Source organism: Daphnia carinata, chromosome 1, assembly GCF_022539665.2.
Source record: "Daphnia carinata strain CSIRO-1 chromosome 1, CSIRO_AGI_Dcar_HiC_V3, whole genome shotgun sequence".
In the NCBI taxonomy this organism is placed as follows: Eukaryota; Metazoa; Arthropoda; class Branchiopoda; order Diplostraca; family Daphniidae; genus Daphnia; species Daphnia carinata.
This window is the reverse complement of record NC_081331.1, coordinates 6,632,537-6,658,033: the sequence shown is the minus strand read 5'-3', so window position 1 is coordinate 6,658,033 and position 25,497 is coordinate 6,632,537. Positions and strand designations below refer to the sequence as shown.

Below are 25,497 nucleotides of genomic sequence, written 5' to 3'. Positions count from 1 at the left end.
CAACGGGCGGCGGGATTTTTGTACTGGACAACAATAGATCGTTTCTCCCAACTGGAGAAGAAAAAAAAAAAAAAAAAAAGCGCTGCTGCCTCATAACAACAAAACGCGCAGCTGGAAGTCTGTTTTTCGCTAGAACTGACGAACTGTGTGCCTGTGTGTAAATTCGAAATCTATATGAAGAAAGAAAAAAGAAAAGAGGTGTTGAACATTCAATCATCTCGGCGTAAAGCGCACGAAAGATCGCAATATTTAACATTCGATTTGCGCGCGCGCGCGCGCGCCAGCGTCTCCGTGTCTACCATCGTTCATTTGCTAACCTTGCCTGCTGACCGTGAGCTGGATTCTCCCAGACATCCGCAACCATCACGAGAGAGAAAATGTTGAACACGAAAAATTGTCATTGAAAAATGGAGATGCCACGTCTACCACAATCAAATTGAGAATCTTGAGGAAAGTCTTCTCGACTGGCAAAAGAGAGAGATGAATAAATAATCAGAAAAACGAAAGATTGCATCATTTTCGGTGATTTAATGTGCAACCCAAAAAAAATAAATAAATAAATAAAAAAAATTCACGTGAAACGAGCTCCCGGGGTTGAATAATGAATGCGCCGCGATGTACCGTACACATATATATACGACTGAGAGTTAGCAGGCTCGCGCGCGCGCGCGCGCGCGGGCATATACAACAATTTCTATGATAAGTGATGAGAGCAAGGTAATTTCACGTGAAGTAACGTAATACTTTCTTCTCCTTCTTCTTCTAATATTCAAATCTGGCCTTCATTCCTACTGTGCCCTATCAAAAACATGTGTTGTACGAGCGCTATACGGAATCATCCCATAAGAAAATGGAAGCTCTGATGCAAATTACAAATTGAATGCCTTTTTTTTTTTTTTTTTTTTTTTTGCCGATTCGTGTTAAAGTGCGTGTTTCTACCAACGACTGTTGCTAACGAGCGAAATCGTGCACGAAAGAAAGAAAAAAAAAAAAAAGAAAAAGATGTCCGTGACCAACACACACGTCTTGACCGAACCCTAAAGCTGATGATTTCATATTCCCGCGGTTTCTCATTGCCCCGACGCACGTCATAAGGTCCTGTGTAACCTGATTTGTTTTTTTGTTTTTTTTTTTCACAAAAACCGTCAACGACATCAACATTTTTTTTTGTTTTTTTGTTTTTCAAAAATTTCCTGGTGATGATGAACTCACGGAATGAGGTTAGGCCATTGATTTTTGGGCCGGTCTAGTCCGGTTCAAACTTTGATTTCTAGTTGGGTATTTTTTTTTTTTTTTTTTTTTTTTTTGCTTATTAATAAACAACAATGAGCCAGTAAAAAAAAAAAAAAAAAAAAAAAAAAAATCTTTTGTCACACGAAAAAGAAATTAAGTTCAATTGTTGACAACTGGGTTCGAAAAAAAATTATGATTTTTGAAGTTGTAAAGATCCGGTAAATTAGCCGCAAGAGGAAAGCAAACGACGTGATTAAGTGCCGGTAAGAACAATCATTTTCGATGGAAAAACAGTGGCATAGATAATAAAGAAAAGAAAAGAAAAGAAAAAATAAAATAAAAAAGAACTTTCACAAATTTTTAATGCCAGACGCGGGTGGCGTTAAAACAAAAATCGCCATTTTGTTTTCGTGATATTTTCTTTCTTCTTTTACTTTCTTAGTTTTTAGTACTTTGAAATGTCAACGTGTCGGTAATAAACCCGTTTATACGGCCATTCATTTTGAATTTTGTTGAAGGGGGCCAAAGAGCCATTTAAGGAATAGCTTCAAACTATGGGAATTACCCCTCGCAGTTGTTCCAGTCACTCACGAACGCCCATCCACAGCAGATACGCGATCTCTCTCTCTCTCTCTGTCTCTCTCTCTCTTCTCCTCATTTCGTTTTCTCTATCCTCTACGTCCTATCGTAACATTTGAACTCCACCCAAAATCCAATGATAATCACTTGTTCTTTTGTCTCTCTCTCTCTCTCTTTTTCCCTTTTTATTTTTTATATCCTTATATTTTAATGTGCCTCGGGATTAGTTGCTGTGTGATCACGTTACTAGTACCCTAGAGGACTCGTTTTCAAAAAATTAAAAAACAAAAAAAGAATAAAATTTTAATAAAAAGAAAGAACTTCTTTTTATGGGAAGGTCAGGACGAGGTGGTTGGTTTTGGGGACACCGCCCTGTTACGGTCGCTTTCTACGGCTCGGATTGAAAGTAATTTCGATTGTTACATCAATACATTGTTGCTCAGGCTTTACAACAACAAAAATAAATAATAGTTTTTTTGTTTTGTTTTGTTGTTGTTTTTTTTTTTTTTCAAATCTTTCCATCTCAATTTGGGTACCCGGAACGACGCCAAACAGGGAAACGATCAAGTTATCAAACCCGCCTACAAATGGTAATCTCACAACATTCCATGTCCCTAAAAGGTGGTCATTTTGAATGCCATACAAGTTAGGAAAAAAAAAAAAAAAAGGAGGAAGGGGGAATATGTTGAAGAAGTAAAAAATAATTTTGGAATTTTAATTTTCGTGTGTGACGATTGTCGTTCGATTAATCAAACCCGAATGACGTATGATTGACAATAGGCTAATGACTCGTATAAATGAATAATTACAACCCCCCCCCCAAAAAAAAAAAAAAAAAAAAAAAAAAACTTGGAATGAAATCAAGTTTTTTTTTTTTTTTTTTTTTTTGCTGTTGTTGTTGATGTTGCTTACCTCATTTCGTTCACCATCATCATGGCGTCTGGTGTGTATGTGTGTGTAAGTAGCGATGGCGGCGTCGTTTCGTCGCGGGGGTCAGAAATTGTCTTTTTTGCTCGCTTTTATTTATCTCAAGTTGGCAGCGCTCCCATGATGGCTGCCACCGACACTAGAGCCGCCGTCTCTATACAATCAGGAAGATAACACACAATATCTTAAGTAAGTACAAAAGGCACACGCAAAACATGGCATACAGATTTTTTAGTTTTTGTCTTTCACGTTTACCAACCTAACCAGCTGTTTGATATCTTAAATCGTTTTCGAGATGCTAAAAATTTTTGATCCCTTCACTCGATGATAAGATCGTAATAATAAATGCGCTCGTAAAAGAAAAGGAAAATAATAATAAAAAAAAAACACACACACACACACACACACACACACACACATACACACTGATAATCGAATAGATTCGAGATAATTGTGTTGTTTCCAACGGCGCCACGTGATGATGAAGCGCCCCAAGTATTTAATGAATCCAACAGCAGACGCGCCCGTCCATCGTTTCGAGTTTAATGGCAAAAACCCATTTCGTGTGTAATGGGAAAAACAGCTCAGACATTTCTTTCTTTTTTTTCCAAGACAAGCTCCACGAAAAAAAATCTCAAAATTCACACATCTGTTTTGCCTAATGTTTGCTGAATTCGCAAACTTGAATGCAAAAAGGACACAAATTCTGTTTTAATCCACGGCCATTTTTTCCAATTTTGTTTCGTTCCTCGGTCATACATCATCTGCTTCCACGAAACTGTTTTTGCCCGATTCGGCAACAACGAGGTCAGTATTTAACGTGGGGAGATGGGGATCTTTCACTCTTATCACGTACTGCTGATCGTAGATTATAGTCCTCCAGATTCTTTACAAGTGCCTGACCCCCTCCCCCCCCCCCCCCCTCCCATTTTTTTTTTTTTTTTTTTTTACAAAGAATAAAGAAAAAGAAATATAACAAAAGACATATCAAGTCAAAATAGTATTCTAACTCGAGTCGGCTTTTCATTTCCCGAGCTAGTGTGGGGTGGAGGGGAACGGGGACGGCCATTGGTAATGCACTCACACACACACACACACAGTATGTCACCCCATGGAAAGCAAAGGCTGGAAACGAGTTCCCCCAACAACGAACATCCTAACCCTGGCGAGCGATAACACAACAGCTGATTGGAAATCGGGTCGATTAAGTGACTTACTTGCCGATACGGCCACTAAGAAATGACGTCTACAATCGAGTTTGGTGGTGAACCCAACAGTTTCACGAAGTTCAAGTCGTTTTTGGCGAATGGTAAAACGCCAGAACAGAAAAAAAAAAAAAAAACGAGTTTTTAGATTGTGACGCTGGCAAACACCACTCGACACCAACTGAAAAACCACACACATACACACACACTTTTTTTTTTTTTCGTTTTTTTTTTTTCACATTTACACACGCTCACACAAGGCACCAACACTCGCGACAACACATACGGTTCTATAATGCGGCTCCAGACTTTTTATCGAACCGAACCTCTCTCCTCTTCCCCCTGTCTCGATGTGTGTGTGGGTACCGCGCGCGCGCCATGGGCCTCGCTTCTCTTCCTCCCCTTCGAGTATGTGTTTTTTTTCTCTCTCTCTCTCTCTTCTTCTTCTACTCCCTCAGGGGGCAAATGAGTTTGTCGATTTGATTAAAATTGCCCATCACGCTTACTCGGCTAACGCTAGATGGCTCTAGGTACAAGTGAATGGTTTTTCTTAGAAATAATTTCTAGTAGATTGTGCTCGTTTGTTTCGCGAAAATGTTAACTTTTTGAAATAGTAATAAAAACTGAATTGCATAGTATCTTAAAAGAATTCATTTGATTGTTGTTTTGTTTTGTCTTAGATCACGGAGAGAGAAAGGTGCAGGATCGTGGATAGATGGCAGGCTGCTCGCGGGATATCCTTCCCTACCGAAACGAATGTTGTTTTTTGTTTGCTTCGACTCACTTTTCCTTCGTGGTTAAACTGACTCAACCAGTAGGAGCTTCCGACATTACCACAAAGCGTAACATTTCTAAGGTATTCTGGAAAGTTTATTTACCTTTTTCTCAATCAGTGGTAATTCCAACGTGTTTTCGTAGACGTGGTGGATCTGCTTCGTTTTCGTCATCCACTGAAATTGGAGCAGCAAAGACAGAACACCGCCGTAAAATCGAGAGCTATTTGATTTTCTTGTTGCTCTTCTTCGTTTTTGTTTTCTTACCAACTTTTGGGCACCCAACGTACACGTAACGTAGATGGAGAGACACGACGGAGAGTGAAAGAAGAGAGAGCGCGTGCAGCTATTATTAACCGCGACGTCGACGGTGTGTGTGTGTGTTCGACGCTCCCCAACTCAAACAAATCTATACCCAACTATACTCTTACTTTTCTTTTTTCTAGTCCATCTCCGAGAGACGCCCTCTTTTTTATTTTTCTTCTCGCTTCATTCTCTTTCGTGATTCAACCCCCGAACTGAAATTACGTCCATCAAAGGAAACATACTGCCTTCATTTTGGCCGTCCATTGGGTTGTCGAAGACCATGTCAACATCCGGATCGATGGAAGATTTGGGCGCCATTGTCATTCGTCTATCCAAGGTAGGTAAAACGATCTTTTGACATACAGTGTAAAGACTGAAGGCTTTTTTTTCCTTTAGCCTAAAAAATGGTTGTAAACTGATAGATTGGGGTCAGGAAATAGGATTCGCGTGGGCTCGACTTTTGATGGATTTTATTTTTTTCTGCAACGCCCCGAGCACGAAATTTTTCTTCGAGGTCATGCCCAAACGTCCATTGGTGATATCTTGGCCAGCCTCTTTGAATGTTTCAGTCAACAAACGGCATCAATTAGGCCGGTTGTTCTTAGAGTTGCCATTCTCTTTTTACCGGCTGTTGGTAAGGCGAGTCGTTGGTGGCGAAAGATGTAGGGCCGTCCTTCGTCCGCAATGGGCGTAAGACATCGTCGACATGGACACACAGAAAACTTATTAGACAGAGTCTTGAAAAAAAAAAAAAAAAAAAAAAAAGGCAACTCCTCCCATGAATAGTTACTGCATGTCGTTCGTAACTTGCAGTAAAGAAAGCCATCCAAAATAAGGGGGAAAGCCTACGCAGATTTTTTTTTTTTTTTTTGTTAGCTCCCTGACTCCATTGGGATGAACGTCTAAACTTTTATTTTTATTTTTTCTTCTATTCCCGATTGAAATATACGTTCTTATCCCGAGTGTACACGAAAAATGCGGTCGAATTCGTTCCAGAAGTAATCGTGTTGTTCCCTTGATTTTTCGAGACTGGCAGGCAGAGAGAAAGCCACCAGCAAAAGTCTTTTTTAATACGAAAAAAGAACGAAACGAAGAGAGAAAACACCACGAGACCACAACATAGTTGAAATCGTCGTTGTACCGCAGTTTGCGGTCGGCTCGACCATCCATCAAACACTTCCGGTTGGAGGGGGGGAAAAGAAGAAATGGAAAGAAGAGAGTTGGTGCTTGTTTGATGCTCTTCTTGCGGTGAAACGATTCAAAATAGAGACAAGATTCTCGTTTTTCGTCGGGATAAAACTGAGAAAGTCTATTTTTTACGTGTGATTAGTACGTCGACGAAGGTTCCGCGCAACGTCGTGAACTTTAGTTTAAAAAAAAAAAAAGAGAAAATATCCCCCCCCCCTCCGCTTCTTCACATTATTAGATAATACGGTGCCCTTTTTTTTTTCAAAACAGAAATGCGCTTCCCTTAGCAACGTGATGATTATTAACGATTCGTCGGCAGCTTTAACCGCGTGTTACCTTTATCGTTGAGGTGTAATCAACGTTGCGGATGAATGAGGCTCGTTAACCGATTCTGGGGCTTGTTAAGTTGCATTCCTCCTACACGGCACACAGATACGAAAGAAAAAATAGAACACGCAGGAAGGAAAACACGGCATACCACACTGATCCGTAATTATTTATTCAAACATTTTACGCACCTTTGCCGAGCTCTTGTGGTGGGAAACTATTAATAATGTAATAGGCCTCAATATACCCGAATAGCTCGTGGTAATGCCAGGTGGGCTCACCATCCTTTTCGTTACAGCCTCCATATTTTGTTTTCTTTATTTTTTTTTATATACTGTATATACATATACATTTTTGTTTTTTTAAAGATATTCTTTTCGAATTCAAAAGAACTTTTGGCTTTACCAAGTCAACAAAGAGATTTCTCTTCTGGTTCGTCCTTCTCTGCGAGGAAAAAGGGGAAAATGAAAATTTGAGTAGATGAAAAAAAAAAATGATCCGTCGTTAGCATTTGATTGGCCGGCATCGTTTTCCAGCATATATGTATACAAAGCCCCAAAGGGGAAAAACAAAAAACAAAAAAAAAAATATGAATAATCATATTCATAAATTTGACCGGCGATTGATATGGTCTTTGTAACACTCAAATCACCATTTTCTTTTTTTTTTCTTTTTTGAAACTTACGTATGACTTAGGAACTGGAGTTGATGGGTCTGCCCGGTTTGGCCAGCCAGCAGCAGGTAGATTATAACGATGGCGCCATCGCTGTGGACGTGATCAGCGATCTGATAAGCGCATCTTATGACCTCATCGGCCTACTTCGCGATCTTCAACGTTCCAAACGCCAAAGGGAAGATCACGCACAGCAGCTACTCCACGACTTGCAACGTTCTCAGGTTTTTTTCTTTTCCTTTCGCTTTATTTACTTTATGTTTCTTATACCCCCGAAACTTAATTACTCGCCAAATTGTTGACGATCGTAGCGTGTCCTAAAATGGCGTGTCCATTAACCGTCACATGAAAAAAGACTATAAATTTTTATATATTTTTTGTTTCGAAAAAAAAAAAAAAATTAGTGGTTGCTGGACAAGGAAAAGGAACTGACCGTTCAACGGGAGCGTGAAGCGGCCGAAGCTTGCGAGAAAGAGCGCCAGGCCAATGTCCGTCTCCAATTGGCCGAGACGCTTTTAAAAAAGAAGACGGAAGAAAACCGCCAGTTGGTTCATGAATGCCAACTCAAGGAGAATCAGGTTATTTTCTCTTTTTTCTTTCATTTTCTAACTCTAATCAATCAAAGAGAAAACTAAATGAGAAATCTGTTTTTTTCTTTTTTCCTCCCTTTTTTTTTTTCAATTAATATTTCTCTCTTGTTGTTATACACAGTGGCTGCACGCACTACGTCGTCGTGACCAGGAAAACCATAGATTACAACAGCAATTGCTGAAATTCTTGCATAGTAAATCGAGTGGTAGCGGCAGTGGGGGCATCATCCCTCACCAAGTTGAAATCCGTGGATCGCTGGCTGCGCGTGCCTCATCCTCCGATTCGACAAGGTTGCGTAAACAATGGGACCGAACAGCCGACGAAACTCGAAAGTATATCTACAGACGTTTTTTTTTTTTCAAACTTTCATGTTCCCAATTTTCCCTTTTTGTTTTTCACATTATCAATCGTTAGGCACGCTGAAGTCATGTGGAAGACGGCGTTAAACTCTTTAGAAAAGGATCATCAACTCTTACGAGTTGATTACCTCCAATTGGTCGACACGCTCGGCCGATTTTTGACAAATTGCGCAGACACATTAGGTGGCCGTCGTCCGGCAAACAATATCTTTTTCAACGTCGTGGTACATTTTTTTTTTTTTCAATTTAATTTAATATAATAATTTTACGTGAAGGGCAAGAACGAATAGCTGGTTTTTATTGGGCTAGGAATGGATCCGTCTTCCAGTCAGTTCCATGAGAGATCGGTTGGAGGAAGCTCTTCATCTCGTAGAGTGTGCCCTCGTTACATCAACAGTTTCACAGAGCGGACAGAATTTCAATACGACAGACCGTCGTGATGAAATTGAAATCAATGCCGTGACCGACCAATCGGAACATGTAGCCTCCGGTGAACATCGTCCAACTGCGATTCATAACCGGATAGGTCCTCTTGTGAAAGACGATGTTATTATCAGCAAGTCACGTACGATTTCGACATTGTCCCCGACACATGAAAACCCAATGCAAATGGCGAAATGCGTCCGTCCGGAGCCCGTTTCGACGGGCCAATTCGATAGCCGTGCGTTACGAAAACCGTCGAAGGGTAGCACCCAACCGCCAGCAGCTATTAATCAAGTCGATTGGAACCAACTGAAGATGGATAGCCCAGCATTGAGTCCGCTTTCCAGCCGTCAGGATACGGTTACACTTGGACAGCCAACGATTGGAACGGAGGCTTCGTTCCTTGTTGGATCCCGTGAAACAGACGACAGGGTCGACGTGATCCATGATGAAATGGCCACTTTGGACACACCTTGTCCGAGTGCCAGCAACAGCCCAAGCCGTTCCAGTACTTCGAGCGACAGCAGTTGGAAATCCCAGCGATCGGAGATCGATGCCACTACGGAAATCGATGAACAATTTTATCGAACGTGCGACGCCGCCGCCACTCTGGTCAGGAACGGTCGTAGACCTTCCAATGACGCATCGATATGTGCCCAAAAGTCTGGCACGACCGTCAACTTGAACAGCGGCTACGGCGGTACCATAACGGCTAAAGTCAGCGTTGTCCAGCAACGACAAGCGACTCGTCGCGTTGCTCCGGCAACCAGCATCTACTCAGCAAATCCGTCATGACCTTCTAAACTTGTTCACGAGTAAATAACCTTCCCGAGACGTATACGTGATGTAGGTCCTCCGCCTCATTAGCATGACCACCCACCAGCGGTTGCGCTGAACAAAAAAGAAAACAAATGATTGATTACTTACGAAATGAAACCTGCCTTGCCGACAAGCAACATTTATATGACTACTTAACAGATAATACATGCTATTTTGTGGTTTGCCTTCGTCCCGATCGTGTTTCTTTACACCCACCTGCCGTCTATATCGAACCGGAATCTGATCCCTTCATGATTTCGATCACGAATGAATATAAATAATTTCAAGGCTTTTTTTTTTTTTTTTTTTTTTTTTTTAAGCGTTAAGTACACGATCGACACCAAGGTTGGAATACCCAAAAAAGAGGGCGCTATTTCCGAATTTATCCGGAAGAACCACAAATCGTGACGATCGTTGGGTTCTTGATGAGGACGCGTACAACAGCACGTTAAGCGTGAGAAAACTGATAGCCCCAACAAGATAAAATAGAATTGTGTGAATAAATAAAATAATAATGTAATCGATGATGATGAGATTTGTATATAGTACGTATACGTTGCAGATAAAGTGTAATTTTGACAATCTGTTTGGCTTGAAAACAAGAATCACACGTCTGGTTTCTGTCTTTTTTTTCTTTCATTTTAGCCGAACAGCGGTGCATTTTTCTCTGGCCAAGTGAACGTGCCCGGTTTAACTAATCTTTACGAAAAAGCGACCACGTCGACGACGGACAAGAGGCGTACATATACAGATACAAACTGCGCTCTGTCACGTCTATATTCGTACGCAAAGATAGGCAAAGGCATTCAATTCAGACCGACATTCGGCGTGCAAGAATATCGTCTGGGCAGCGTCGCCACAGTGAAAAGGAGGGGAAAAAAAATTATGCGGGGAGATCCATCACATCGATTGACCTTTTTGGCTGCTTTGTGAATATGTTTTTTTTTTTTTGACGTCGTAGGTTTTTAGTCCTGTCATCTTTTCCCAGACGCAGAGGCCGCATTCGTTCGACAACGTTCGAACGACATGGATTCGTCCGTCATTAGTGACCGTGTGAATGCCAGTGCCGAGTTCGATGTGTTTGACGTTAATCGCACGACAGGGGACCTGTTTGCTGATGGAAATAACAACGATATTGTTCTACACGCCACTCGCGTGGCCCATTCCCGCTGCTGTAGATTGACCGAAGGTGTGTACACTTTAATGGGATGCATATCAGTCACGCTCTTCTTCCTCGGCGTGGCCACCATCAAATTTCTCAGGTACGTTCAAGTAGACATTTAATTTGAATTTTGGCACGTTATGTGTTGTATGATGATTAAAAAAAAAAAAAAAAAAAAAAAAAAAAATAAGCGGCAACTTCAAATGTGATTATCATTCCGCAGCAAAAAATATTCGACCCCCCGAGCAGCCAGAAAACACCACCGACTATTGAGGAAATACCAAATAGGTTCGCTACCATTTGATATTTATTACTATTCTTCCTCGTTTAGAGTAGAGCTAGTATATAGTGTAGCTCTCAACAACAACAACAACGAAAATTGACTACGTGTCTTGACTTTTCAAAATGATTACAGCCATCGGCAACGTGTCCAAAAGAAATTTAAACGATTCAAATAATAAAATTGGTGGGAGCGGAAAAAAATAAAACCGTCGAGTTTTACCCAATTTAGTTATTTTTAAAACATATGCAACATTTCAAAATGACAAGGTGATTGATAAAAAAAAAAAAAAAAAAAAGGAAATTGGATTTATGTGTTTTGATTTCAATCTAACCGATCCCCATGGCCATTTAGATTATGTTAACTGTACACAATGTTTTATGCTTACCATAATGGCCTGCTTTGCGATTGGCTCCCAGTTTTTTTAATACGTCGGCTGGGAAGGACGTTTGATTTTCCTTTGTCTCTAACCACATCGATGCCAAAATATAAGGATAGACAAAAGAAAAACCAAAGTCAATAATTCGATAATGGAAGGGGGAATAAAAGAAAAGAAAACGCTAATGCGCGCTGGCGTAAAGAATAACAAAAAAGGACGTCTGATTACGTAACGAAAATTACCATTCACGGTTAACCCTTGTGCGCAAATTGTTTAAGAACGCACGACACGTTCGATTGCGACAGCGAACGAATGTGTGAAAATTCTGCGCTGTTTTTTTTTTTTTTTTCGCATAACAAATTTTAAGGCCATCACGTTCCTTAAATGTATTTCGGTGGTCGTAAAAAAAAAAAAATGTCATAAATCGTGCAGTAAGGAATGCGTAGATGGATAAATAGAAAAAAAAAGAGGGGGGGGGGAATCATTTGTATTCACTGCCAATACGTCGTTGTGTGCTGATTGGCTGCCAATATTCATACACCGGTTCATAAAAATTTAATCGAATCATCAGATAATGACATTCAATCGTTTGTACGACGCATTGATTAAATTTGAAAAAGAAAAAAAAATTGAACATAAAAAAGCTAATGCAAATTGAGAATATAAATAATCCAAAAATAGAGGTCATTATGTCAAGTTGAAATAACTGATTGACCAATTAAATGTTTCATCTTTGGCTCTTTTTTTTTTCTTTAAAATAAAACGGGACTTTGAAATTTTTTGTTTTCTGGTTATTTCGACAAACTTCTATTGTTAAACGCCATCTTTTGAGGGAAAAGAGTTGAACGTGAAAGACATCCGACCGTGAAACTGCGCAGTCGCCCTTCGATATTTCTACCCTCCCCCCTTTTTTTTCCTTCTGGTTCCCCTTCTCTCTCTCTCTCTCTCTATATATATATATACTGGTACACGCATAGTTTACCGGTCTAGTTGTTGTACCGGTAGGATCGGTGAGATTAGTCCAGTCTCAACTGTTGCACAGCTCCGACTAGTAGCACTACTATCGTCTGATTTGAATATTTAAACCAAAAAAAAAAAAAAGGCAGTGAAAAACAGAGAATAGTGTGATCGAACGGCCGAATTTTCGATTTTGGTTTCCATCGTTTCCTGATTATCAAAGTTCAATCAGTTGCGTAACCATCCAAACGGAGTCAAACGGCAAGCGATCGTTACTCTTGATCATCGGAATGAACGGGCCGAGCAGTGAGACGTGGAACATGTCGAGCGACGGCCGAGTTCGTCTCCATCGCGTCCAGGAAGACCGGAATTCCTTGGACAATTTCCTGACGTTGCCGGACGATCAGCCAGGATCCCATCGGGAACGTTCTCCGACGCGCCATCAGAATGGCTCCAATCGCAAACACAGATCTCTGTCAACTCCCAAGACAACTGGATGTTCGAGCAGCGGTCGCAATCCTTCATCGGCCAAGCCTAAGAAAGCCAGACGCTATTTGGGCACGGCCAGCACGTCCCTGACATCCATCCCCAATGCCATCAAGCTGTCGATGCTCAACAGCGGTCTCCTCTCTGTCGGTGAGATTGGTCGCCTTAAAAAATAAATACCCCCTCCCCTCAAAAAAAAAAAAATTTACGTATGCAAATGAACTGCCGAATTCTATGACGTCAGTTCCGGTTAACGACGAAAAAGCACAAATATTAGGGTCTATATAGAAGAACGTGATGACACAGCTGCAGCAAAAGTCTGTTTGCTGCTCTTGTTGCCGTCCTTACGTCGATCCCCAATGGGTCCGAAAATAAAGTCCGCACGCACAAAAGGACCCTCTACACACACACAACACACACGTACACAACGCTGACACACACACACAACGGAATGAGAAGGGTTTGATCAGCTGGGGCTTGGCCGCTACATCGTTCATTTATTTGTGTATATACCCTTCCATCGAATTTTGTTTTAAGCCACCGCAAAATCCTGCACGACGACGTTATCAGAATAGTTAATCAGCAAAAACAGGATTATTATTATGATTTCAGCACAGGCTTTTAGTGTCTCGAAATTCTGACGTCAAAGTTTGGCAAAAAAAAATAAATAAATAAATAACATAAAATAATGCTAGTACGTAAAGTGCTAAGCTTATAATATTGTGTAGATCTAAAGATAGTTAGCTACTCTACCTCTTACCCGGTTTTTATAAAGCCAACCTTGGCCTGGAATTCGGCCAAAACAGCAAAAAATACAAGCGCTTGCCGGAACTTTGGAACAACAAGATACCATTTTTTTTTTTTTTTTTTTTTTTTTTTACGTGGAATGTCTTCCTATATTGATGAGTGATCCTATCCTAATTGGAACCACTACTCTGATAGGACAAAGTGGATTTTATATATATATTTTTTAAATCGATCATTAAAGAATCACTTGTCCCTAATGGACTAATGTGTGTGTGCGTCAATATTGATATTGTGGTCAGAGAGCTGTCCGACGTGGTTCTAACATAATTTATGTTTGTTTTTTTCCCCCTTTTTTGTGCGTGTGTGTGTGTGTCTTATTTATCGATTAAACCGTCTGCTTCCGAACGGGGATGATGTTGGCGAAACAGCTGAAGAAGGGAATGCAATGGCCGCCATAGCCGACAAGCCGGTCGAAGTGGCTAATTTTGTCAAGCATTGCGAACAAAGGAGAAAGTACCCAGTACTTCTCCGTGTCGAATTTCAAGTAAGGTCTTTTTATAGCAAGCAACATCGTCGTATCAGCCGACGCATAACGAGCTTCCATGTTTTTAATGTTAATTCTTTTTCTTTTTTTTTTTTTTACAGACGGCGTGCAAAGTGGAGGGTCATTCGACTCGCCACGGCTCCAAGCCAGAAAACAGACCAAAAAATCAAAACCAGAAAATCATTCCCTGTAAGTCGCATTTTGTAATTATTCTTTAGAGGGGGGGGGGATTAGACTGTTTGATTGTTTATAAAATCAGAGGTCGTCTAGCATTTATTAAAACCATGTCATAAAGTTTCGAACTTGAATGAGATTGACGTCGTTTCCCGATAAGCATAAAACGATTTACCGCTATTAACCTTCGATTATTTAAATATTGCCGACTCGCACATGCGATGGTCCTATGGCTTAGATGGCAAAGCGCCTGCCTAGTAAGCAGGAGATCACGAGTTCGAGTCTCGTTGGGACCTAATAATTTTTTATATTAACAACTCATGTTTCGTGAGTTAATGTTCCTTAATGAACAGAACATTGCTTATCTGAGTTTCCTTCTTAAAATACAGATGCTTTTTAGTAAAACAACACGATGTAATTAAAGAAGCCGTAGCCCGTACGTTATTACAAGCAGTATCAAATGTATGAAACCAAATACAGCTTCTCCCGATTAGATCTCCTGTTGCAAAAACCGGTGCCACGGTCTCATGGCTTAGATGGCAAAGCGCCTGCCTAGTAAGCAGGAGATCACGAGTTCGAGTCTCGTTGGGACCTGTCTCAAACTTTTTGCTTGGTTGCATGGTTTATTGAATCTGCATTTCCAGACCACTAGGGAAATCTTCGTAACTTGCTCCATAACATGCTGCAAAGTCAAGTGTTTCGTTTATTCCGTAACATAAAAACATCCATTGTACATCAGCTCTCTTTCAAACATTTTCCTTTTCACCCAAACAATCAGCCTTTAAATTGCATTCAGCTTGTAAGCAAATTGAGTGAATAATTTTCCTGTTGTCTGCAGATGACTATAACCGCGTTGTGCTCGACCTACAACCTGGAATTCCAGACTCGGATTACGTCAACGGTAGCTATGTCGATGTACGTCATTTGCCCATGTTTAATATAGCTGTAACATTTGAACGTCTGGAATGTAATTAACACGCTCTGCCTCTCTCGGCAGAGTATCCTCAAACCAAATGCCTACGTGGTGACTCAGGGACCGAACGAGAGGACCGTTTCCGATTTTTGGCGCCTCGTCTGGCAAGTTCACGCCAGCTGCATCGTCATGCTCACCAAGACTTTCGATTTTATCAAAGTATGTTGATTTCAGTCGAGCGCGCACACACATAAAAGCCGCTATATCCGTTGCTTACAGTGCATCACATTCGTTCCAAATGCTCTTTTATCTATCTAGGTCATGTGTGTTCAATATTGGCCGGCATCCAAGGGGAAAGAGGAGGTCTACGACGGCATCACTGTTAGTTACAATCACGAGGAGCAGTTGGCCAATTTCGTCATTCGCAATTTCAAAATCACGAAAGAAGGGCCCGTGAGTTTTTCTTTCACAAACAATTTCATATTTGCAGTCATGCAATTTTTTTTATGTTTTTCTTTTTATTAATTTTGTTTCGTCCGCCGTGCGTGAAGAAAGGGAAAGAAGAGAGGACGTTGCTCCAGTTTCACTACACGGAATGGCATTCTCACACTTGTGTAACTATTTATAGCCTTCTATTCGACCCGCATCCTATAAAGCAGTCTTTCGTTTTAAAATTCCATTCTGTCAATAAACGTATGCAGCCGTATTCCAACAACATTGTGGAATTCCGACGTCGAGTGCGGGCTGCACTACTCAGCACTTCCATTACCCACAGCACTGGGCCCATGGTCGTTCATTGCAAGTAATTTGAAGCTTTCTTTCTTTTCACGTTGATGTGTACCTTTTGTATTTTGCGTAGTTTTGGCTGTGCAATATGTTTTGTTATATGATCCCCTATGATTTTATCGTAGCGATGGAGGTGGCAGATCTGGCGTATTCATGGCTATCGACGCCAATATGGAACTGGTAGAAGAGGACGGCCTTATTGACATCTTCGGCTACATGAAAAAACTGCGCCAGGCTCGACGCGGCCTTGTGGAAACACTGGTACATTGCGTTTCTAAGATTGGCGGAAGGGATTGACAATCAAACCAGCTCCTTTCATCTGTTTGATTGCATATTGCGTTCTAATTTTATAGGAGCAATTCAAGTTCATCTATGACACGTTGGAAGAGAGCATCACGTGCGGATGGTCCTGGTTTCCCGTTTCCGAATTGACAACCCGTCTCAAACAGAAATCTATCCGATATCCAGTCACGAAAATGAACGAATATCAGAGAGAATATGCTGTAAGATTCAATTGGCATTAGCAATCTCCCTTTCGCATGAAATAATTGTGATTTTTGTTGAACAAATAGCAAATCTGCAAACTAACTCCGCGTTTCACCATTGGCGATTGTGCTGGAGGACACAGATCAGACAATCGCCATAAAAATCGTGACGTCCTCATCATACCACGTAAAACACATGACATTAATTCATGTAATAAAACCATCATTAAAAACTGATATTTTTATTTTCAGCCGACAACTTCCGGCCTTATTTAACGTCTTTCCAAGGCAACAGCTTCACCGACTACATCAACGCTGTCTTTATTGACGTATGTAATCAGCGTCACCAATGCGTGACATTAAGCATCGATTTTATCGAATTTCAATATTCTCCTTTTATCTACAGGGATATACTCGTCCTCGTGAATACATTGTAACTGAATGGCCCTTACCACACACACTCGGCGATCTCTGGTCTCTCGTGTACGATTACGATTGCAGCGCTGTTGTTGTTCTAACAAACCCACCTCCCAGTTCGGTGAGTTCGCCCCCTCAATTCATTTTGTTTTGCAGTCCACATTGTCAGACGCTTTATGGACTATCCTTTTGTCATTTAGAGTTTCCCCGCATTTTGGCCTGACGGTCGTCGTTCCGTCAAGTACGGCCCTGTTTTCACCGTTGATCATGTCTCCCACAATCATTATCCAAACATCAAAAGCTGGATCTTTCGTATCAACAAGAAGGTATGATATGGCCTTTCTCTTCTTGACTGTAATCAGTTTAGAATTACGTAAAATGTCAACAAGTTAAAATGCACGATGTTATGAGGGCATTGTGGGGCATGTCGCATGAGCATGATAGCCTTTGCCTGATTAGGATATTGCTCCTCATCGAAGAACATTAGCTGAAATTGTTGACGAGACCCGAAAGGCGAATCATAGACATAACGGAAAGGTATGCATCTTTTCTTTGGCTTGCTTGCTTGTCATACTGCTCCGTTAGAAAATCTAAACAATATCAACTTACTTATCTTCCATCTTGTATACTTGTAGTTAGTAGTGGCTTTTCTTCGAACGTTAAATTTGATAGCTGTCGTACATGTCTTGTAAATTCCACAAATTATGGTGAATCAATGTTTTCTAAAATTTTCGCATAATCTATGCAGATTGTTTCGCTGACAGAGTTAATGGCAGGCGTTAAAGCCACACCAAAAACCTGTCAATTATTCCAGCTCATGTGCTGGCCAGAGGGACATAAAGTTCCCACGTCCACCAACGCACTAGTTGAATTAATGAACATGGTGGAACGATGGAGGCAGCGAACAGATTACGGACCTGTTGTCGTCATTTCTTCGTAAAGCATTCATGATATTTTGTTTTCAATTATTCCGACGCACGTACGTACTAATCTAACATCCTGATTAAACAGGGACGGAACATCTCGCGTTGGAGTTTATTTTGCAGCCAACGCTTGCATAGAACAAGTTATCCAACACGGTGAAGTGGACGTCTTCCAGGCGGTCAAGAATGTTAGAAGACACCGGCCTCAGCTGGTTGAAAATTTGGTAAAAAATAATGAACAATAACATTCGTTTTAAATGGATCTGACGTGATGATCCTCTTCTATTATTCTTGAACAACAGACCGAGTTTAAATATTGCTATGATCTGGTTCTCCACTACGTCCTCCACTATTTGCATCGAGATGGATCCAAGAAATGAAAAGCTGTTCTTGCCGTGGGGCTTTTTGGGTGTGCTGTAACAGCACATTTGAGTGCGTCTCCATTTAACGTTATAAACTGTGTCATTTATAGTAGAGCATAGATAAGCCACTCGAGTCTTCCTTGTATAAATTTACCGAGTTATTGACAACTTTTTATTTCTTAAAAAAAAAGAAGAAGGGAAAAAAAAGATCAAAAAAAGAAATAAACTGAATTATAGGTTGCTATTGGCTACCAGTGATCCTGGGCAACTGCGAAATTGACAAGTTCGTAAAAAAAGCATTGTAGGAGATTTTTTCTACGAAACATATCCTTCGTTTTTCCTCTTTCGATCTTGTGAGTGTTCGCTGGAGATTGCGATCAATAGGTAGATCTAAACGCAATCAAAGTATGTTGGAACCCGTAAAATTCAAAAGATGGCTTGAACTATTGGCAATCTTTTGTGTAAACTTTAGTCAATCTTTGGCGTGAAAGACGAGATTGACATTTGCTTGTATAGATCCTATGACGGATGACTGCATGTTTTTCGTATTAGATAGAGTATTTTATTGTATTGTCAGTGTAAACCAAACCAAATATATACGTTTGTAGTTTCTGAACTCTGGTTTTGACTGCTTACTTACTTGCGGGTAATTTAGGTCGCCAATGTATTCGATTCTAGTTCGGTTAGTAGTACCTTCCCATTGCACTTTTCTAATGAGTTTAACAAACTTTATAAGGTCGGTTTGAAACCAAGGAAATAAAGAAAATATCTTTCGAGGAATACTGATAAATGCCTCGTCAAGGAAGCCTGAAACAGGGTAAAACGGGAATCATTGCTCACGTCAATTCATCGTCCGCCATTTCGCGTTTATGATGCTATTTTCCGTATGTAACTTAACTTCTCAGGTTTTCAACAGTGTCTAGTACCCATCAAGCAGAAAAATTGTTCTTTCATCAAAAATTCATTCTTATCATCCCAATCCATTAGGAACGGTCTATCGCGTATCTTATCTCATTCTTACACCTGAAAGCATCATTGCTTCATAACATCTCCAGTGGCGCAGTTGGTTAGCGCAAGGTACTTATATGACAGTAACTCATTGCGAATAATAGAACGAAGAAATGCCGAGGTCGCGAGTTCGAGCCTCGCCTGGAGAATGCACTTTTAAATAAAATGATTAGTAACATCAGCTGTTTGCTGGACATCTTAGTAGCAATCAGGATATGCTACTCCATTCCAACTTGAACGCTGCACGGTCCAGGTAGATTGCAAGAAGTTTGTCCAGTTTGTATAGTCTTTTCGTTCCATGCATTAGTAGATTCCACACATACGCTGGCTCGAGATCCCATTGCGTGGCTTTTTTTTATCTAGTAAATATTGCTGTTAACCGGTAAGACAGACAACGGGCAGCTATAATTTCATATCCGCGGGTGACAAAGTTAATCTGATAACAACTGATATAACGTATTGTGCAATACACCGTCGTAAAGCAAACGACTTACTGCAGGTAAGTGCTAAGCAAAGGCGTAGATATCTCTGATGTGAGAAGGCGTTCAGTTAACGGACACCACGAAGTGGTTGAATAACGACTTGGACAGAATCACGTTACTTATCAAACACTGTGCCACGTACACCGAATAGTGCATTAGTACATCTGAAAAAAAAAGGTGAACGGATCACGTTCGAAGAACACAACAATGTTTTCTCCGTTGCCACCCAATGCGAAGAAGCTACATAAGGCGAAAACTCCGATTATCAGTACGTCTCACTTTCCTGTGATTTTGTTGGACGCGGAAGAAACCAAACGGCATTGAATCATTAAAAAACTTGTTTGAAATTTTCTCTTTAGGGGACGGTAAACTTTTTGAAGGTTACATTGAAACAAATGAGGGGAACCTTACTCAATATTTCTCCCATAATAAGAGACTAGTTTTTGAAGGGTTTTACAACAACGATGTTCCAGTAGCCATCGTAAGGACATTGCTGGTTTCCAGCCAACAGCAGGAAAAAGAACAACAGCAGAAGAAAGAAATTGAACGGGAGTTTCGAATATTGAAAGAACTACGACGCCACGAAAATTTTATCCGCTATTACGCTCACGAAAGAGACGAGAACTTTGTGTAGGAATTAGCAACCTGCGTTTATTATTTTATTTTTTTGCTTTGCTTTAAAAACTTTTTTTTATTCTGCACACAGGTATTTTGCAACAGAAGTATGCCTGTGTTCTGTGGCAGATCTTTTAGATCCAGCCCTCGGCAAGGACATACCCATGAAAACAGATATTCTCAAAATACCAGAGAAAGAAATCCTGCGACAGGCAACGAGTGGACTCAATTACTTGCACAATAACCAATTTGTCCACCGCAACATCAAACCAAATAACTTTCTTATTAAAGAGATTAACAAAGCAGGCGGAAGCTCTTACCGATTTGTGGTTAAAATAACAGATTTTCGCTTGTCGAGAAAATATAATCCTGAAAATGATTCGACGTTATCGGGACCAGCTGCATCAGAAGGATGGGAAGCACCGGAAAGCACGGATACGACAAAAAAACTCAGCACAAAATTGGATGTCTTCATTCTCGGTTGTTTCTATCATTATGTCCTAACCGCATGGACGAGCCACGAAAAACCCAGACATCCATTCGGCACTGTAGAAGAGCGTGCGACAAACATCCGAAATCCGTCTTATTCATTATATACGGATGGCCGTCTGTCGCTTCCCAAAAAGATCAAGGAGAAGGAAAAGGTGGAAAAGCTTATAACGTGGATGTTGAAGTTCGACGAGGACAAACGTCCAACATTACAAAATGTTTTTGATGATGCTTATTTCAAACCTTCCGAAGATTACATGATATATGCTGATCAAGATGCCGATCAAGATCTTAAACCCGGTCTTTGTGTTATCGTCAACCAGCAAGAATTTGAGGATCCGAAACAGGTACCACGAAAGTTCTTACCTGTCAATCAATCAACTTGTTTTTTCTAATTCTCCAAGATTTTGTTATTAATTTATTTTATTTTCCACCAGAACCGTAAAGGGAGCGACAAGGACAAAGAAGCGTTAAAGAATACATTTAAAAAGCTTGGTTTTGACTTTAAAGTTTACGAAAATCTAGATTCGGTTGGATTAGAATCTGAAATCAACGAACTGGCCAACAAAAAAAATTTCGAGAATTATGGTTGCCTAGTTGTATGTCTTTTGTCTCATGGAATTGAGAATGCAATCTTATGTTACGATAGCAAATTCGTTAACATAACCAAGCTCAAATACGAGTTCTCTTCGAATAATTGTCCCAGTCTGTATGGAAAACCCAAAATCTTTATCGTCCAGTCTTGTCAGAGTAACCCGGAACCGCGGAAAAGAAAAACAGTTGTTCGTCGTTCCCTATCAACCTCCGTTTCAGGTAACTTGTATTTAACCGGTTTGAAATTTATTTTCTCGTCTTTCTCAGTTCATCGATACTTTTCATGCAGAATAACTTGATCTTTTGTATTCCTGCTATCTAGGTACATTGCAATCACCACCACCCAGAGTTCAATTGGTAAACAGCGCTTACGCAAAGTTACAACAAATGAAAATTCAGGACAGCGCTCAAAGAATTCCACCACTTATGGATTTCATTACAATCAAATCAACTCTACCTGGTCTTAATGCAAAGCGAAGTCGCACGAAAGGTAGCAAGTTCATTCAAGCACTGTGTAAGGTTTTGTCAAATGAATATTTGGAGGAGGAAACGGGAACGTCACCTCGTCATCTTGAAGAGTTGCTTAGATGTGTTCAGAACGAAATCGACAAAAATTCAAAGAATAGCTGGCAAACTATGCAATGGGAAGCATGCCTAAGTAAAAACATTCGATTTCGCAATAGTTGCACCGAAGGTATTGACCTTACGTCACTGAATTTCGAAAAAGATACGTGTTCCCGAGTTGCCATTGCAACTTAGACGGGGTTCGCGCACGCCCTGATTTCCCTTCCTTCTTTTAATTTGTTGGCCTATTGTTTCTCTCGTCTTAAGTCTTTTGTTCTTTTTCGTAGACAACGGCATGATTCATGACGTGTCAATCGCGTAGATTCTTTTCTGCCGATTACCTGTCGTGTCGCCATTTTTCCGCATCGTCCCGTTTTTTGTCTTAAGCTTAATATAGCATTTTTTCTACCCTACTCGTATTCGTTTTCATTCGCTACATCGGATTTCGCTTTATACGTGCTTAGTTTGCAACAATACGTTCGCATGTAATATCCAATAATAATCGATGAGAGATCTAAATTGTTCTTGAACAATGAAAATGAACTCTAGGTGTCCCATATATTTATTGCTCGTAGATGATTTTCTTAGAAAATCAGACTGTTTGAAGCCAAAAACTTCATCGGCGTTTATGAAACAACGAATATATGGTGTATGAAATCATCTTGTTTCCCTAGTGGCACTATCAGTAAGTGTTTATTATGTGTTCGATTTTATTCGTATTGCGTAACTGGATGTGTGATGTACCGTACCTTTGATCTTAGTGCGGGTTTGCTGAGCTCGCAAATTTCTGCTTGGAAAACGAAATAAATTTTTTAAGATACGGTCCGTTTGAACGCCCGCCGTCTCGGCCATATCTTCTACCATAATACCGCCTTTGCCTGATAATGGTAGAGTTTTTTATTTATTACTTTTTATTATTTTTTTACACTGTAAGAATTTTGTCCAGCTTGTATAGACTTTTCGTTCCATGCATTAGTAGATTCCACACATGCGCTAGCTTAAGATCCCATTGTGTGGCTATTTACTTAGTAAATGTTGCTGTTAACTGATAGGACAGGCAAAGGCCAGCTAAAATTTCATATCCACGGGTGAAAAAGTTAATCTGTTAACAACTGATATGACGTATTGTGCAATACACTGTCGTAAAGCGGACGACTTACTGCAGATAAATTTCCGACAAGTGCGTAGATATCTCTGATATTAGAAGACATTCAGTTAACGGACACAACGAATAATTGAAGAACGACTTGAACAGAAGCAGGCTACTTATCAAACACTGTGTCACGTACACAGAATATTGCTGTAGTACATTTGAAGAAAAAGCGAACGGAACATGTTCGAAGAACACAGAATGTCTTCTGTTGAAACACCGGTTGAATCGGACCACGAAGCGTCGCTACCCGTTCTACTTAAAGAGCGAACTCCAATTGGCAGTATGTCTCACTTTCCTGTGATTTTATTTGACGTAGAAGAACTTTAGTTTAATCACTCAGAAACTTGTTTGAGATTTATTTCTCTTTGTAGAAAGAAAGCCAGGATGTGATGGAAGTAACGGTAAGCTTTTTCGAGCTTACATTCAAAGCGAAGATGGAACGGCCGTTTATCAATATTTGCACCTGACCGGCAATCCAGGAGGAAAACCAAAACCCTCCTCAGCACCGAAAAAGAGAGAAATTTTGAAAGGGTTCTACAACTACGATGTTCCAGTAGCCATCGTAAAGACGATGCTGATCCCCAGCCAACTGTCTGAGAAACACCAACAGCAGAAGAAAGAAATTGAACGGGAGTTTCGAATATTGAAAGAACTAGAAGTCCACGAAAATTTTATCCGCTATTACTCTCAAGAAATAGATAAGGACTTTGTGTAGGAATTAGCAACCTGCGTTTATTCTTTTATTCTTTCTTTGAAAACCTTTTTTTTTTTATTTTGTATGTTGAAGACTGGGAAGCACCGGAAAGCACGGATACGACAAAAGATCTCAGTACAAAATTGGATGTCTTCATTCTCGGCTGTTTCTATCATTACGTCCTAACCGCGCGAACGGACAACAAAACACCCAGACATCCATTCGGCGACAATGACACTCAGCGCCGGGTCCACATGCGATCTTCAATTTATTCAGTCTACAAAGAAGACCATAAGTTCGTTCTCAATGATCAGAACGAGGACTTGGCAAAGCTTATAAAGTCGATGTTGAAGTTTGAAGAGAGCGCACGTCCAACGTTACAAGAAGTCCTTGACAATCCTTATTACAACCCTTCCAATGATGATGATGTTTATGCGCTAGACGATTATAAGATACCTGGCCTTTGTGTTATCTTTAACCAGCAGGTTTTTCAAGATAAAAAACAGGTATCACGATGGAAGTTATAATGCCTAAATGCCAGTTGATCCTCCATCACTTTTATTGATTTACTTTTATTTTGTTTTGAACTAGAACCGCGGAGGGAGCGACAAGGACCGAGATGCGTTACAGAAGACGTTTAAAAAATTGGGTTTCGAAACCAGAGTTTTTGAAAATGTTGCATCGTTTGATTTGGAATCCGAAATCAAAAATCTGGCCAAAAGAGATTGGGAGGATTATGGTTGCCTTGTTGTGTGTCTTTTGTCTCATGGAGTCGAGAACGCAATCATGTGTTACGACGGCAAATTCGCTAATATTAATGAACTCAAGTACGAGTTCTCTTTAAATAATTGCCCCAGCCTGTACCGCAAACCGAAAATTTTCATCGTCCAGGCTTGCCAGGTGCCACTGAATGACAACGACCTCTTTTCCCACATTTGCAATACCATTTCATTTGCTTTCGGTTTGTAACTCGTCTACTCACATTTCTCAGTTCATTAATACCCTTCATCCAGAATAATTAGATTTTTTTGTATGCCTGCTTTCCAGGTAGGTGGCAATCCCCTTCCACAGTCAAATGGCCAAAAAAGAAAATTAATGCCACCCATGAAATCAAAATGATACAAGACGCTAGGAAGAATCCTCCACTAATGGATTTCATAACAATCAAGGCAGCTCTGGCCGGCTTCGAAGCTTATCAAATCAAGGAAATAAAGAAAACTTTCGAGGAATACTGATAAATGCCTCGTCAAGGAAGCCTGAAACAGGGTAACACGGGAATCATTGCTCACGGCAATTCATCGTCCGCCATTTCGCGCTTATGGTGCTATTTTCCGTATGTAACTTAACTTCTCAGATTTTCAACAGTTCCTTAGTATCCATCTAGCAAAAAAATTGTTTTTTTCTTCATTCTTATCATCCCGATCCGTTAGGAACGTCTATCGCGTATCTAATCTCATTCTTCCTCGTGAAAGCATCATTGCTTTATGATATCTCCAGTGGCGCAGTTGGTTAGCGCAAGGTACTTATATGACAGTAACTTATTGTGACTAAAGAACGAAGTAATGCCGAGGTCGCGAGTTCGAGCCTCGCCTGGAGAAAGCACTTTTAAATGAAATGATTAGTAACATCAGCTATTTGCTGGAAATCATAATAGCAATTAGGATATGCTACTCTATTCCAACTTGAGCACTGCATGGGTCCAGGTTGATTGCAAGAAATTTGTCCAGCTTGTATGGGCTTTTCGTTCCATGCATTAGTAGATTCCACACATGCGCTAGCTTGAGATCCCATTGTGTGGCTATTTACTTAGTAAATTTTACTGTTAACTGATAGGACAGGCAATGGCCAGCTATAATTTCATATCTACGGGTGAAAAAGTT

General features: G+C 40.4%; 4 protein-coding genes and 4 non-coding genes across 10 annotated transcripts; all 8 read left to right on the top strand.

Moving 5' to 3' along the window:
• The first annotated feature begins 4,692 nt into the window (after positions 1-4,692).
• LOC130691223 (uncharacterized) lies at positions 4,693-9,586 on the top strand. Its single transcript, XM_057514132.1, has 8 exons — positions 4,693-4,800; positions 4,863-5,087; positions 5,164-5,360; positions 7,235-7,435; positions 7,616-7,789; positions 7,923-8,134; positions 8,217-8,385; positions 8,471-9,586. Exons 3-8 carry the CDS (start codon positions 5,304-5,306, stop codon positions 9,377-9,379), a joined length of 1,722 nt encoding a protein of 573 aa, XP_057370115.1. The 5' UTR covers positions 4,693-4,800; positions 4,863-5,087; positions 5,164-5,303; the 3' UTR covers positions 9,380-9,586.
• An 831-nt stretch (positions 9,587-10,417) lies between these two features.
• LOC130691220 (receptor-type tyrosine-protein phosphatase mu-like) lies at positions 10,418-18,605 on the top strand. Of its 3 annotated transcripts, XM_059495254.1 has the most exons (19): positions 10,418-10,665; positions 10,789-10,853; positions 13,843-13,958; positions 14,060-14,147; positions 14,971-15,047; positions 15,130-15,264; positions 15,364-15,498; positions 15,597-15,659; positions 15,747-15,847; positions 15,957-16,092; positions 16,185-16,334; positions 16,404-16,503; positions 16,569-16,645; positions 16,723-16,854; positions 16,934-17,059; positions 17,193-17,270; positions 17,482-17,669; positions 17,745-17,880; positions 17,959-18,605. In XM_059495254.1, the coding sequence occupies exons 1-19, from the start codon at positions 10,430-10,432 to the stop codon at positions 18,034-18,036; spliced, it is 2,217 nt and encodes a 738-aa protein (XP_059351237.1). In that variant the 5' UTR covers positions 10,418-10,429; the 3' UTR covers positions 18,037-18,605. The 3 variants fall into 3 exon arrangements, with proteins under 3 accessions (XP_059351237.1, XP_059351234.1, XP_057370113.2); XM_059495251.1 differs by lacking the exons at positions 10,418-10,665; positions 10,789-10,853 and adding an exon at positions 12,235-12,817 and having other exon boundaries at positions 17,959-18,604; XM_057514130.2 differs by lacking the exons at positions 10,418-10,665; positions 10,789-10,853; positions 17,193-17,270 and adding an exon at positions 12,239-12,817 and having other exon boundaries at positions 17,959-18,603.
• Positions 14,356-14,428, top strand: Trnat-agu (transfer RNA threonine (anticodon AGU)). Its single transcript has one exon. It is a non-coding gene; the product is annotated as a tRNA-Thr (tRNA).
• On the top strand, positions 14,654-14,726 carry Trnat-agu (transfer RNA threonine (anticodon AGU)). Its single transcript has one exon. It is a non-coding gene; the product is annotated as a tRNA-Thr (tRNA).
• A 461-nt stretch (positions 18,606-19,066) lies between the features above and the next one.
• On the top strand, positions 19,067-19,175 carry Trnai-uau (transfer RNA isoleucine (anticodon UAU)). The gene is made up of 2 exons: positions 19,067-19,104; positions 19,140-19,175. It is a non-coding gene; the product is annotated as a tRNA-Ile (tRNA).
• A 383-nt stretch (positions 19,176-19,558) lies between these two features.
• On the top strand, positions 19,559-22,850 carry LOC130691221 (uncharacterized). The gene is made up of 5 exons (XM_057514131.1): positions 19,559-19,776; positions 19,868-20,138; positions 20,215-20,959; positions 21,050-21,425; positions 21,529-22,850. Exons 1-5 carry the CDS (start codon positions 19,716-19,718, stop codon positions 21,963-21,965), a joined length of 1,890 nt encoding a protein of 629 aa, XP_057370114.1. The 5' UTR covers positions 19,559-19,715; the 3' UTR covers positions 21,966-22,850.
• Positions 22,851-23,028: 178 nt separating this feature from the next.
• LOC130691225 (caspase-8-like) lies at positions 23,029-25,298 on the top strand. Its single transcript, XM_059495852.1, has 4 exons — positions 23,029-23,634; positions 23,711-24,123; positions 24,209-24,578; positions 24,665-25,298. Exons 2-4 carry the CDS (start codon positions 23,872-23,874, stop codon positions 24,850-24,852), a joined length of 810 nt encoding a protein of 269 aa, XP_059351835.1. The 5' UTR covers positions 23,029-23,634; positions 23,711-23,871; the 3' UTR covers positions 24,853-25,298.
• Trnai-uau (transfer RNA isoleucine (anticodon UAU)) lies at positions 25,108-25,215 on the top strand. The gene is made up of 2 exons: positions 25,108-25,145; positions 25,180-25,215. It is a non-coding gene; the product is annotated as a tRNA-Ile (tRNA).
• Positions 25,299-25,497: the final 199 nt, after the last annotated feature.

Coding starts and splice junctions, on each gene's coding strand:
- LOC130691223 (XM_057514132.1), top strand. CDS start 5,304: ATGTCAACATCCGGATCGATGGAAGATTTGGGCGCCATTGTCATTCGT. Junction 7,436..7,615: donor ACGACTTGCAACGTTCTCAG/GTTTTTTTCTTT, acceptor AAAAAAAATTAG/TGGTTGCTGGACAAGGAAAA. Junction 8,386..8,470: donor ATATCTTTTTCAACGTCGTG/GTACATTTTTTT, acceptor TTATTGGGCTAG/GAATGGATCCGTCTTCCAGT.
- LOC130691220 (XM_059495251.1), top strand. CDS start 12,472: ATGAACGGGCCGAGCAGTGAGACGTGGAACATGTCGAGCGACGGCCGA. Junction 15,660..15,746: donor AATGGCATTCTCACACTTGT/GTAACTATTTAT, acceptor AAACGTATGCAG/CCGTATTCCAACAACATTGT. Junction 17,060..17,192: donor TCTTTCGTATCAACAAGAAG/GTATGATATGGC, acceptor TTGCCTGATTAG/GATATTGCTCCTCATCGAAG.
- LOC130691221 (XM_057514131.1), top strand. CDS start 19,716: ATGTTTTCTCCGTTGCCACCCAATGCGAAGAAGCTACATAAGGCGAAA. Junction 19,777..19,867: donor GGCGAAAACTCCGATTATCA/GTACGTCTCACT, acceptor TTTTCTCTTTAG/GGGACGGTAAACTTTTTGAA. Junction 20,139..20,214: donor GAAAGAGACGAGAACTTTGT/GTAGGAATTAGC, acceptor TTCTGCACACAG/GTATTTTGCAACAGAAGTAT.
- LOC130691225 (XM_059495852.1), top strand. CDS start 23,872: ATGCGATCTTCAATTTATTCAGTCTACAAAGAAGACCATAAGTTCGTT. Junction 24,124..24,208: donor TTTTTCAAGATAAAAAACAG/GTATCACGATGG, acceptor GTTTTGAACTAG/AACCGCGGAGGGAGCGACAA. Junction 24,579..24,664: donor TACCATTTCATTTGCTTTCG/GTTTGTAACTCG, acceptor CCTGCTTTCCAG/GTAGGTGGCAATCCCCTTCC.